Source organism: Quercus lobata, chromosome 3 (genome assembly GCF_001633185.2).
Source record: "Quercus lobata isolate SW786 chromosome 3, ValleyOak3.0 Primary Assembly, whole genome shotgun sequence".
Taxonomy (NCBI): Eukaryota; Viridiplantae; Streptophyta; class Magnoliopsida; order Fagales; family Fagaceae; genus Quercus; species Quercus lobata.
The window spans coordinates 16,473,324-16,487,886 of NC_044906.1; the positions used below are offsets into that span (position 1 = coordinate 16,473,324).

At 38.2% G+C, this 14,563-nt stretch overlaps 1 protein-coding gene across 1 annotated transcript in view; it reads left to right on the plus strand.

Moving 5' to 3' along the window:
* The first annotated feature begins 14,030 nt into the window (after nucleotides 1–14,030).
* LOC115980420 (intermediate cleaving peptidase 55, mitochondrial-like) overlaps nucleotides 14,031–14,563 on the plus strand; it is a 10,269-nt gene continuing 9,736 nt past the window's right edge. Inside the window, exon 1 of the mRNA XM_031102669.1 lies at nucleotides 14,031–14,039. Coding sequence (XP_030958529.1) covers nucleotides 14,031–14,039 — 9 coding nt within the window. The remainder of the gene's footprint in view (nucleotides 14,040–14,563) is intronic.

Here is a 14,563-nt window from a genome sequence, read left to right on the forward strand (position 1 = left end):
TTTTGGAGGTAGCTTGTGATTCTAATGGTGGTTGTTTTGACTGGTGGTACTGGTTTATTTTAATGGGTTTTGTGGTGAGTTGTTGATGACGGTGGTTGTTGTGGTGGAAGTTGATAGGCCAAGAATGTATTGACCCCTTATGGTAAATTAACCAATTAATTAGCTAAGTTAATTAATTAGGTCAATTAACATGCAATACGCATGGTAGTACAAACAAATCACCAACTAAGTTAAATGAAATGGAAAAATAAATTTGACATGGTGATTTGTTTATGAATAGGGAAAACCTTCAAGACAAAAACCTCACCGGGTGAATTTAAGGTCACCACTCCCGAGAATCTACAATTAAAAGGAATCCTAGTACCTTATACCAACCTAAAGTTGAACCCTTACCTTAATACACAATTGGACTTGTAATGTAGTGAAAATTTCTCCTTTCAATGCACGGCTCCTAATATGTGACTAATCAATCGATGCACATATCCAAGTACGTGACTAACACACCAACTTGAGAAGGATGTTGGTTGCAAAATTCTTCAGTTCATCCACATGATGAAGATCAATAAGCTCATTGGTCACAAAACCCTACAGCGTACAAGCACAGTAGCTTCTTCAAGAGAAAGATGAACTAGGGCAAATTGTCTCCATTCACAATATACTTGCAACAACAAGTGCAACAACTTTATGATGACCCTTAACATAATCCTTATATATATTTAAGGTTGTGAGAAAAGAAAACCTAAACACATAGCTTGGATATGCGTAAAAAACAGGTTTAAAAATTAGTTTTTCATAATTCTCAATAGATACAGCTGTCGAGCTTCACATTTTAAATCTCGATAGATACATCTGTCGAGCTTTAAAACACAGCACTTGTTCACTTGATTCTTCGACAGATTTGCATGGCTTCAATACTTGAACTTTAACTTTTGTTCTTTGAAGTATTAAACACATTCTAGATCTACACAATTACAAGTATAGTGCGTTTTGTCAAAGGATTAGCCAATTCTAAATGACATATGTTCTTAACATGATCCACATATGTCCTAACAATCTCTCTCTTTGGCAATTTGTGACAAAACCACATAAACAAATAAAATATGAGAGAAGTCATAAATCATTCAACTCATATTCACTTGTTGAATACAATAAAATCTACCCTAACACAAACTCTTGAAAAATTTTGCAAGAAGAGAGTTCATGGCATGGAAGATTTTGACAACCTATATTTTTGAAGCACTTTAAACAAAACTCATCACAGCATCTTAGTGTGAAATAGAAATAAAAGATTGCATACAATAAATAAGAAGCATGTGCATAAAAAGAGAAAAGAAACAACACATGGAGAGATAGGTGAAAGAATGTAATAACAACCTCATCAAATATATATATATATATATATATATATATATATAATACAAGGTTTGCTATCACTAAGTGGTCACAAGACCGATAGTACAAGAACAATGTATCTAAAAGAGAAAGAAAAGAAAATATACAAAAAGTCCTTACTACATCCCTCAAAAAGATAAACACTCCCACCAACAAAAATCTCCTATACTAACTTTCCCCCTAAGAACATGACTACTCTTATACCCAAAACTACTTCCCCTTTTCTTCACGAATGACAAACGGCAAGTCACTCAAGCAGTCATCTCCTCGTCACTGGAAGACCTAGCATCCTCATCATCACCATCGGAGTCACCATCATCGTCCTCGTCCTCAGATGCCTCTATAGAAGGAGAGGGAGACACCACAAAGCCACCAAGGTGAGCCTGTCGTAGTGCAATACAACCGACACAAGTGTTCACCTGACACAACTCATCGCTATGAGTGTCAAGACAAGCATCCATGTGCTGAAACTGCGCCATGACTCACACCACCTGTAGAAGAAGAAGGTGCAAAGGTAGAAGGAGTAGAAGAGGCTGGAGGAGTTGCTCTCTCGATCCATGGCAGCTTCTATCGAAGCTAGGCCTCGCTTCGTCTAATGGATACGCCGTTGATGGCACCCATGATAGAGAAGTGAACAGACTTAGGATAGGAGACAGCTGTATGGTGAATGATCCTCATGATAGCAGAAGGAAAAATTAACTTATCACGAGTCGCCATATCCTTATAGACATCTATAAGGGAGAGTATGAAATGAAAAGGAAAGTCAATGGTAAGCCCCTCAAGGAGGGATAACAAAAAGTGAGCACGAGGCTTAGTAATAGAATTATAGTGAGATAAGGGATGTAAAACAAATGTCATCACCATATTCAAGAACCTCGGACCTTCTGTAAAGCTCGAACAAAGGGTGTTTTGACAGTTACCCCAAGATGAAGGTGTCTCACAAAAGAGAGACATGAGTTCGTCTTTGGACACAGTCAGCAAACGAGGACAGTCGGGGTAATTAGGATGTGATACCCTTGGGACATGTAGCACATCGAAGATAAGCTCCGGAGTGACTACTATACGTATACCTCGAATAGAAGTGAGAAAGTGAGGTATGGAAGAATCAAATCCGTGCATATAGGAGTAAAACTCCTATATGATCACGAAGGGACAACTGACCGGGATATCGCAAAGGGAATCCCAACCCCTCCTGTGAATGACAGTGGGTAAGTTAGTATTGGAAAAATCCTAAAGGACGACTTGGTGTTCTAAATGAATGCCATGTTTAGAAAAGCTCTCCGAGAAGTCCTGACGGGCCTTTTCATCACTGAACTGAACGTGAAGAGGAGTAGAAACAGAGGAAGAAGATGGCCCGAAACGAAAAGGGTTCCGGGACAGAGCAGACTTGCACTTGGGTGCTTTGCGCAGATTATCCGAGAGAAAGAGAGAGAGAGAGACATGCAAAAGAGTACCAATCAATAACAAATATCAAAAGGAAGAAAAGAGAGGTACGAATGCATGAAAAATGCATGAACATGTGGCATGCAACAAAATAAGCATCATGGGCTCAACCCAATCCAAACCTACCAGCACATAAGATTTCAACATATAAAACACACATCTAAATGCATGAAACATGGTGAAAATGTAAATGTGATGCAATGCATTAGCATATAGGATAATTTAAATAACTCAACCCAAAAATTTCACAAAAACTCATCAATTTTGAAAAACCCCAAAAACCTAGGTCTAAATGAATGAAATGCATGATAAAAAGAGAGAAAAGATACCATACCAGAGGAAGAGAACAAGCTTTGGACTGAAAAACAAGTGGGGAAGGTGAAGAGGTTGAGTGAGAAGTGTTTGGGAGAGAGAAAAGAGTGTTTTCTTTGAGAGAAATCAAAGAGAAATGAGAAAAAAATCTTGCAGAAACTATATATAGAAAAACGAAGCTCGATGGATCGAGAGCTATCAAGAATCTATCGAGCACTAATTCTCGACAGATTTAGCTGTCGAAGTGCTATCGAAAGCTATCAACGGCAAAGAAAGCTCGATGGATCGAACAGCTATCGAGGAACTATCGAGCAGACAGAAAGTTTCTCAATGGATTGAAAATCTGTTGAGAAGCTATCGAGACAAATTTTAGAAAGTTTTTATAGATCGAGATTGCGTTAACTTCTGTCGAGAAAGGAAGATCAAAGATCTTGATAGATAGCTAGCTGTCGAGAAGCTGTCAAGATATGCAAAAACAGTTTTTCAAAGAAGAGAAAAACACAAAAATGAATGCACTTAAGCAAGCTACTCAACCAAAGATCCAAACAACATTATAAGCTCTAAAAAACATCTCTCAACAAAAAAATGTCAAGCATTTAGATCCAAAACACACACACACTAAACAAGTCTAAGCAATTTTATATTTCAAAAACAAGTTAAGATAGTTTAGTGAGCATACATTAACACATGTATTTCTTGTGATGGCCAAATCACATTGTACATGCACATGTATCAAAAGTAGCAAAGAATTTGCGTGTTGTGTGTGATGAAATAAAACATCGCAGGATTGCACAAGTGTCTACATGTTATGACGATTTGAGATATGAAAAAATCAATTTAACTCACACGCAATCATAACTACTTGATGGGGACTATCACCTTTGAGGTACATCCTATAACTCCCACATATCCTATAACTCCCATATCTCCTAGAAGACACATTTGCAATCATATATGAAGTATTTTGATTCTTTTTGCATTTAATTTTTATTTGAATATTTTTCTTTTGAGCATATCATGCATGGGCATATAAGAGAGAAAAGAAATACCCAATTATGTTAAGTTTTTAACATTGCACTTTTGCTATGTCGAAGCATATAGATGTCATTTCATGATTTGTGAGCAACAGTAATGAAATGGTTATATATGCCTTTCTCTTAGGATTTTCTAGTCCTTCCCGTCAAAAAGAGTGATATGAGTGTTAAGTATAAGAGGTTACTTAATCTTACTCATCACAAACACAAGCCACAAAGCTCACTTGCTTAGTTGTGCATAAAGATGTTTATCTAGGCTACAAAAGATACAAAGTTTAGAAAATTTTGTTTCAATGGCCATCTAAGGTACATAAGAACCAATATACACAAACACATACTGTTTTTGTATTTTTCTGATTTTTAAAAAATATTTTATTTTTAAGATAAAAAAATGAAGCAAAACTGAAAGTAAACAAACAAAAACAAGTTAAACAAAGCATAGCATAAAAACAAGATGCAAATGCATGAGAAAGGAGGAGGAGAAGAGGAGATCAATCCATGGAGATAACAACCAATGTTTTGGCGAAGGAATTCAAACCGTTTGCTATCAAGAGGTTTGGTAAACAAATTAGTCTTCTGATCATCAATGTGAATAAACTCGAGTGAGAGTACCATCTTCGACAAACTCCCGAATGAAGTGATGTCGAATCTCTATGTGTTTAGTTCGAGAATGTTGAACAGGATTCTAGAGATGTTAATGGCACTGGTATTGTCACAATAAATGGTAAGATGTTAAGATGTTCTTGATGAATACCATAATCGAGGAGAAGTTTTTACATCCATAGAAGTTGGGTGCAACAGTTACTGGCAGCGATGTATTCAACCTCCATAGTGGATAAAGAGATGGAATTCTGCGCTTTTTTTTTTTTTTTTTTTTTTCATCCAGGAGAGAAGATTATTACCCACTTAAAAACAACCCTCTAAAGTACTCTTTCTATCATTAGCATTCCCAACCCAGTCTGCATCAGAATACCCAGCTAAGACATTATTGGTGTCCTTGTTATACCACACACCGAAATCAGCAGCGGTTTTGACATACTTTATGATTCTTTTCAAAGTAATCATATGAGACTCTTTGGGATTAGCCTGATATCTAGCACACACTCCCACACTGTAACTAATGTCAGGTCTACTAACAGTAAGATAAAGAAGACTACCTATCATGCTTCTATATAGAGAAGAATCAACACTTTTTCCCAACAAATCAACAGTGAATTTAACATTTGGGCTCATGGGGTTTCTAACAAAACTAGCAGATTCCAAACCAAACTTTTTCACAAGATTTTTAGCATATTTGGATTGAGATATGAATATACCTAACTCTTGCATGAGTTTGGAGAAACTATGAGCAAGTTCATCCTTTGTCGACCTGAAGATGATATCATCAACATAGACTTGAGCAACTATCAACTTGTTGTCTTCCCTTTTGATGAAGAGAGTTTGATCAGCTTTTCCTCTTGTGAAACCATGTGAGACCAAGTATTGTGTAAGCCAATCATATCAAGCTCTTGGGACTTGCTTTAAACCATAGAGTGCCTTCTTGAGGTACAACACATGATCCATAAAGTGTGGATTAATGAATCCTTTTGGTTGAGCCACATAGACATCTTCTTTAAGGAACCCATTCAAGAATGTAGTATTCACGTCCATTTGGTAAAACTTGAACTTCAAGTGACATGCCAGGGCTAGAAGAATCCTGATGGACTCCATACGGGCTACAGGAGCAAATGTCTCATCATAGTCTACTCCATCCATTTGAGAGTATCCTTGAGCCACAAGACAAGCCTTGTTGCGGATCATATTACCCTCCTCAATAGTCTTGCTGCAGAATATCCACTTTGTGCCAATGATGTGCTCACCTTCCGATCTAAGTACTAAAGTCCAGACATCATTCCTTTGAAACTGAAGCAATTCATCGTGCATTGCCTCAACCTAGCTTTCATCTTTAAGAGCTTCCTCAACCTTGGTGGGTTCAACTTGCGATAGATAACAAGAATAAGACAAAAAGTTAGCAACACATTTATCAACTGTACGCTTCCTTAGTGTAAGTTCATTCATATTTTCCAAAATAACTTCAGGAGGATAATTCAACTTGATCCTTAAGGAAGGTCATTTCTCTTTATGAGATTCAGAATCAGGAAAGGTAGGTATGTCTGCTGAACCTTCTACAACACTTGGAGTACCGGGAGTACTTGGAGATGTGGGCTCTTGATCAACAATTTCTTGAACATCCTTAGGCTCGGGAGGAAGAATTTCTTTGGAGAATTCCTCACTAATTTTCTCAAAATCGAACTCTGAAGCTTCATTGATAACAACATTGATAGTTTCCATCGCCTTCTTGATTCCCCTATTGTATACCCGATAAGCCTTGCTTGTAAAGGAGTATCCCAAAAATATTGCTTCATTGCTTTTCCCACATTCTCTCTATCCTTGATAATGAAACAAGAACTTTAAAAGATTATGAAATACTTCACATTTGACTTCCTTCCCTTCCATAACTCATAGGGAGTTTTCTTGGTACTGGATTTGAAAGACACCCTGTTAATCATATGACACGCAGTGTTGACGGCTTCTCCCCACAAGTTTCTAGCCACATCCTTGTTGTTCAACATGGCTCTAGCCATCTCTTGAGTAACCCTGTTCTTTCTTTCTACTACACCATTTTGCTGAGAAGTAATAGGAGTAGATAATTCTTGAGATATACCTGATCTAGTGCAAAAGGACTCCATGTAAGAGTTCTCAAATTCTTTATCGTGATCACTTCAAATTCGATCAATCTTTAAGCTCTTCTCATTTTGCAGTCTTGTGCACAAGGCTTCAATGTGCTCAGGAGCATTTGACTTGGATCTTAGAATAATGACCCAAGTGTACCTAGTGAAGTCATCTACCACAACCATGATGTATCTCTTTCCACTAAGAGACTCAGTTCTAGTTCGACCCATGCGATCCAGATGTAATAGGTCCAATGGTCTAGATGTAGTAGATGTCTGAGTGTCCGGATGTTTAGCTTTTGTCTGTTTCCCAAGTTGACACGGTCCATACACAACATTGTTCACTCTACTAAGCTTTGGTATCCCTAAAACTGATTCATGCTTAGCATCATAAAGTCTTGATCACATATCTGACTTATGCTTGACAAGTTCACTCTCAGACCTTCTACATATAGCACATTTGCAATGTCTGGCATTCTAGGTAGAGAGATGGTTCCCTTTCCTTTAATCTATGATTTGCTCCCATCACCGAAAGTGACATTACCACCTTTCTTAGACTCGAAAACCTTAAAGAGAGATCGGTCTCCAGTCATGTGTCTTGAGCAGCCACTATCAAGGTACCATAAACACATGTCCATAACCTTAAATGCAGACTTCATCATAAAGCACACCTCATGCTTAGATGACAAATCAGTAGGAATGATGTTTTCTCTCATCTGCCATTTACAAACAAAGCTTTTAACTTTCACTCTTCTCAGACGAACTCCTCTGCATATTTTCATTTTGAGACAGTCTAGTTTCTTTTTTGTCATGCTAAGATCTTTTCCAATAATCATCATGATAGATTTCTAATAACTTTTAGACTTGTATTTTCTGATACACTTAATTAAATAGAAATTAGAAAAACAAGATGTATTTGAAACAAAAAATCTTTAATCGTTATTCTTTTTTCCTTAGATATTTTAGTTATTTAATCCAATCCATATATGACCATCAATATAATTCTAGTTCTTCGTTAGGATATTTCCTTTAACAGTAGACCAAATCAACTTTTGCCAACCTTAGAAAAAGCTAGAACATATTATTGCATAGAAAAAAATTTATATACAGTACCTTATGAAATTTTGTAGAGGGTGAAATTTTCAACCAATCACAAATTGTCATGTCAAACCATTAAATTCATGTAATACGTTTAAGACAGCTAATTACAAGACATCACGTGCTACTTAGTAGGTTCCACTATCATTATTCAAAGACCAATGACAATATTTCAAGTGTCAACGAATAAAATTTACGAAGAGTACCTAAGAGCCAATCGCACATTGGCATGCATTAATTTAAATGACATAAGCGGTATAATTAAAAACTATCATGTGTTTTTTAGGTTTGAACACTATAGCTAATCAAATAATGTCATGTGTTCCTTGGAGAACAAGACATAAAATCCCTCCATTTAAATTATGACACATGTAATCAATGATAGTCAATCACATGTCTTGTGTGATTGTTTTCTATTTTTGCATCTCACAAATCTAGAAATTTCATATTTATTCCCTATAGAAGAAAGATTTCTATCATGAAATACAGGATTTTTATCCAATTTATCATTTCATTACATTATTCATTCACTAATCCAAACTTTAGCCTTGAAAATAGCACTAGGTGTGTGAATTGGGCTCAAAGTGTGTGAGAAGTAGCTAGGTTGTGAGTTTTGCTGGGTTAGGAAGTCTCTAAACTCAATAGTTCATTTTGCTACTGAACTTCTTGTTTACCCTTAATGAAATATTGGTAGTTTATTCAAAGGAAACTTATTCAACAGAGAATTCTAGGCTTGACCTGCCTTCTTAAACCATCCATAGCTAACCCATCTTACCGTGACTCATGGCCGAATCATTAAGAAAGCACCATAGAAAACTCGAAACAAATTATTATACTGCATCATATATATATATATATATAAAGTGAAAGCAAAGGGAAAAACTATTTAAAATCTAAAATTGAAGTATAATTTTGTGTCATGTATCAAATCAGTTTTTTAATTTTGGTCCTTTATTAACCATTAAAGATTTTGTTAGTTTTGAATTAAAGGTGACACCAATTCCAATAGTAATTATTTATTTTTTAAATATAATAATTATATAACATACTGAACTTTTAATTTTTATTTATTTTAAGACAACAAAACTACTCTTTTTTAAAAGAACTTTACTATCTCATTAAAGTCTAAGAATATATATATATATATATATATATATATATATTTTACTTATTTATTTGATTTATGGAAGATAGTTTGCCTATTTCTAGCTGTTCCAAGGAACCTTGTAGCACCTCAACCCGCCTACTCGAGTCTTGCATGGATATGTAGGAAGGGGTGCCCTTAGGTTTGTGTAGGGTTGTGTTTGTTCGCTGAAAGAACTCTTAGCATTTGAAAGAGTGAGTATTAGTTTGAATATGAATTAAGTAAATAATTCAAGAATAAAAAATTTTAAAACTATAATTAAAAAACTTAAATAGTGATTATAATTAACATAACTGATAATATAGGGGGAACTGAACTTTAAGAATATAATTTTAAAGAAAACCTTGTTAGCCTCTAAAAATTGAACTCTTATTTATTTATTTATTTTAATGCCCCACCAAGAATAAAAATATAATGGTTAAAACCATAGTTTCTAAAATCGACTCTAAAACATAACACAAAGACCAAAGTCATAAAGTATACATAATAAAAGAAAACCAGATTATACTACAACAAAGGCCAAACTATGGTGAAAAACCAAAAAAAACAAACAAGCAAAATAAAACATGTATTTTATAAAACAAAAATGAATAAAAAGTAGTAATATTAATAAACTACTACCATATAGCAAGAGCTAGATCTAGAACTACGTGATATCAAATTTGAGATGCTAATGGTACAGTAGACTAGCAATTTGATGTTAAGTGTCTTTATATTTTATATGTGCTTCAATTTGTACTAAGTGTCACTCCATCTCATTCGTAAAATTTTAAATGTATAAAACTTCCAACCTATTTAAAATTATTTTAAATCCATCTAAGATTAATTAATCCAAAATTAATTCTAGCTTATTCTATTTAGGTGCTATTTAAAAGTATAGATTCCCTTACAAAAACTTATTATTATTTTAAATATAAATTGTAAGGACACGATTTTCCGGCGGCCCAATAAGGATGTTGGGCTCACGCATGAAAGATCCCTCACAATATGATTTGTAGAGAGTGGGCTTGAAAAGCTAGCCGTTAGTCACGGGGCGATGTCCGATCCTGGTTTTAGAAAAGTTCAGGTAGAAAAAGGAGTTGGGCTTGAACATTTAAGCCCTAAGACGTCGCACCCTATGGGGTGGGACTCCTCGGAGTTGATCCGAGGACCATTGAAGCCATTCCCCGGTTATCCAACGACGGACTTTCTTCAGTGAAGTCCGGTGTTGTTGAGAGGTTCTCCCCCCTATGATCCTTCTCTTTCTCAGGGCAGGCTGGACCCCCCTTTAGATTTGCTTACTTTCTTCTTTTATACTCCTCTGCGTTAATTGTCCTTCGTCCACGTGTAGGGTCAATCTTTGCAAGACGGATACTTGTCCCATCCGTCTAATCCCAAAATTGTTGGGGATGGTTGATAAGGCTGCAGAGTACGGCTCTGTCATGTGTTAGGTCTTATCTGGAAGGGTAGTAAGGGTAACTTCTCCAAGATATTTTGGATCTCCTTACAAATTCGTCCCTATACCAGTTTTACCCCTTAATTCCGATGGGGTTCTGGATCTGCCGAGGACTAAACTGTCCTCGGCTGCCTTCCAAAGTTGTTTTGTGCTCGGTAATGTAGAGCTTGGGCCACAGCTCTCCTCGGATTGGGCCTTCGAATTTTTCAGGAGCGATTGGGCTTGGTCCTTAAATTATTGGGCCCCACAATAGCCCCTCAAAACCCTTCTATCCGACTTCCGGGTTGGGAAGGAGGGTTTTGGCGAACCCGGGCCCTTAACGTGGCTTACTTGGTTCAATCCCGCATTTATGTGAGCGGTTTTCCACCTGTCCAGGAAGTTAGCCGGTTTTCAAGGGATTACTTTTAATCTGCTCGCGATCTATTCCTGTCGCTTGGCTATCCCAGACGCGCCCTTAATGAATCCCCTTTACGAGGCTCATTTATGTCCGGCGGCTCATCTGATAAGGTGGGGAAATGGAACGGACGCCTCTTTTTTCTTCGGATTCCTTTGGGAAGCTTGAATGCATTTAATACCCTCCGTTCTGCCCTTCCTATAAGAAGGCAAGCAGGAGGCCATCACTTTTGTGCAGACTCCTCTCTTTCCTTCTGAAATCTGAAACCCGTAGCCTCCTCTAGCGCCTGCTTAGCCCGTTTGTTATACACCATATCAGTACATGCCCACCATAACGAGCGATGAAAGTACCATGCCCCTCCTCAAAACACCATGTTCTGATAAAGCTTGAAATGGCTCGATCGGGGCAAGGATGGCGCAGACTTAAGATCTGTCCCGCCTCTCTTTCAGCCAAAATCCGAAGCAGGGGCTCGTCATGTCGAATTCTCGGCGTGGCTGAGTCGAGAACACCCAATACCAGCACCACTCGGCTCCTCACGAGCGTACCTAACATGGCACCAGTGTGTTAGGAGTCAGGGCTGAGACAGGGGCGAAGTGCTTCTGCTTCTCCCCTTCTTTGCTCACTGGTGCCTTCCTCCGCCTTCCTCTTATAGTCTTCCCAGCACCAGTTCCGCCCTGGTGCTGTCCTTCTCCCTCTTTTGCTCCTCTCTTTGTCTTTTCATTTCTCCCACTCTTCTTCTCCTCCTTCCCTTACTCATGTCCTCTATCTTCTTCATTGATTTCTTCCTTACTATTTCCTTCTTCGTCGTTCTTCTTTTTTTTTGAAGTGAGTTCTTCTCTTAGTATGAGCAGCAATGAGGCAGAGATTGGAGGGACCTTGAAGACAAGTTTAAAAAGGCGCTTGACCGTTTGCTTATCTGTACTGTGGATGTTAGTACTGCTTCGGCAGCCCCTCTTTTGTATAGGCTGGTTGAAGCCTCTTTTTGTACATTGCAATAATTTTTCATATTAATAAAACTTGTTTCTATTTCACTTTGCATGTTCTGTCTCTTTGTTTTTTATAAATTTGTAAGCGCCGCTCGGCACAATCATATAGCATCTAAATCAATGACGACTAAGACCAAAATACTTAATAATAAAAAGATGTTGCCATAACTTTAATGGAAGTGCTTGGCATGATAAGTCAGACCAATAAAAAGTAATACTTACCCCCCTGGCTCGGGTCCGAGGACCATGTAAGGCCTTGGTTCTGTCCAAAACTTGTAATAATAATAACTTTTGTATTTGGTTTCCCCATAGGCTTGAGTCCGAGGACCATACAAGGCCTTGGTTCTGTCCAAAACTTGTAATAATAATAACTTTTGTATTCGGTTTCCCCATAGGCTTGAGTCCGAGGACCATACAAGGCCTTGGTTCTGTCCAAAACTTGTAATAATAATAACTTTTGTATTTGGTTTCCCCATAGGCTTGAGTCCGAAGACCATACAAGGCCTTGGTTCTGTCCAAAACTTGTAATAATAATAACTTTTGTATTTGGTTTCCCCATAGGCTTGAGTCCGAGGACCATACAAGGCCTTGGTTCTGTCCAAAACTTGTAATAATAATAACTTTTGTATTTGGTTTCCCCATAGGCCTGAGTCCGAGGACCATACAAGGCCTTGGTTCTGTCCAAAACTTGTAATAATAATAACTTTTGTATTTGGTTTCCCCATAGGCTTGAGTCCGAGGACCATACAAGGCCTTGGTTCTGTCCAAAACTTTAATAATAATAATTTTTGTACTTGGTTTCCCCATAGGCTTGAGTCCGAGGACCATACAAGGCCTTGGTTCTGTCCAAAACTTTATGCCCTCCCTTTTTCTCTTTGCACCTGTCTTTCCTCAAGTGTCTCATAAGTTGCCAAGCAGGAAGTTGTCCTCGGTAACGGTTATTCCTTGGTGTGGGCCATAGTCCGTGGGCTTCCATGCAGAACGGGCCTGGGCCGCGAATTTATTAGGCCCACAGATTTAGAGGCATTTCCGTAGTCTTTGGTCACGCGGTACTTTTTGGCGTCCCAGTATTCGAGGTGCGCCTTCACGAGGCTCCTTTAATCTCAGGGTTACAGACGGCATTGGAAATCGAGCCGGAGACATTTTGTCTGTAGCGTTCCTTGGGACGCTGCGTGAATTAAATGCCATCACCTCATCTTTTAAATAAATAGGAGAGAAGGTTGCTTTACTTTCACACGAATTTTTCAGTCTCCTCTCTTAGTACATCATGTTTGAGGCGAGGATTGGGGCAAAGGAGCTCTCTCCGCCACGAAAGCGTCGTGTCCTCCCGCGACTCCAGATAGTGAGGTGCGGGCCAAGGAGGCGTAGACTCAAGAGGATATTTCAGTTCGAGAGAGGGGAAAGAATGTTTCTCCCTCTTTTAGTCAAAATCCGAAGCAGGTTCTGGTCATGCCAGATTTTTGGTATGCCCGAAGACGGAATTTCCGCCATCAGCGCCGTCTGCCTTGTAGCAAGCAAATTTCTGCGGGGGCTTCCCAACTTCCGGCTCCCTGCATCTTTTCTGTAGATGGTGTTAGATTGAGGTCAGGTTCTTTGGCTGCCTGAGTTATGGGCATTTAGAAGTGTCGAGGAGTAGTTTCCTTAGACGACATCTTGGAACAGTAGCCAACCTCTCCTCTGAGATATCTCCTCGGCATCATCGTTACTCTTTTTTACTTTTCTTTTGCTTACGCAGTTAACTCTAATGTAAGCTGGTTTCAGCTTTTATTGTACACTGTACTGTTCTTTTGTCTTAATAAAAGATGTGTTTATTTCTTTATACATATATATATATATATATATATTTTTTTTTTTTTGCAACAACCACTTTGGGTCTGAATATTAAGTCAAAACATGCCTTTAACAATATTCTGGACGGAAGAACACTTTAATACAAACCCCTATTAGTTTAAACTCGCAAATATTATCAAATATAACAATGGTAATCCTCAATAGATTGAATTCGTGGAACTAACCGAGAGAGCTGCTGAGCGCTGCGTGATGCACGCTAGACGAATATCCGAGAGAGCAGCCGAGCAGCGATGGACTTGGTTCGTGCCCTTGGGATAACATACTGTGCCGTATCGTATCAGCCCCTTTGGCACTAGGGATCTGAGGGTAGACCAGGGAACCCGTGCAATTAAAGGGTTGGCCCAACTGTTAACGAGAAGTTCTCTTCGGATGGATTTTGAGGTTTATATGCCCTAGTAGTTTCTTTCTTCCTTTTTTTTTTAGTTGGTTTCCCCATAGGCTTGAATCCGAGGACCATGCAAGGCCTTGGTTCTGTCCAAAACTTGTGATCTCTCTTTTTTTTTATGTACTTGGTTTCCCCATAGGCTTGAGTCCGAGGACCATGCAAGGCCTTGGTTCTGCCCAAAACTTGTGATCTCTCTTTTTTTTATGTACTTGGTTTCCCCATAGGCTTGAGTCCGAGGACCATGCAAGGCCTTGGTTCTGTCCAAAACTTGTAGGATTTCTTTTATGTACTTGGTTTCCCCATAGGCTTGAGTCCGTGGACCATGCAAGGCCTTGGTTCTGTCCAAAACTTGTAAGATTTCTTTTATGTACTTGGTTT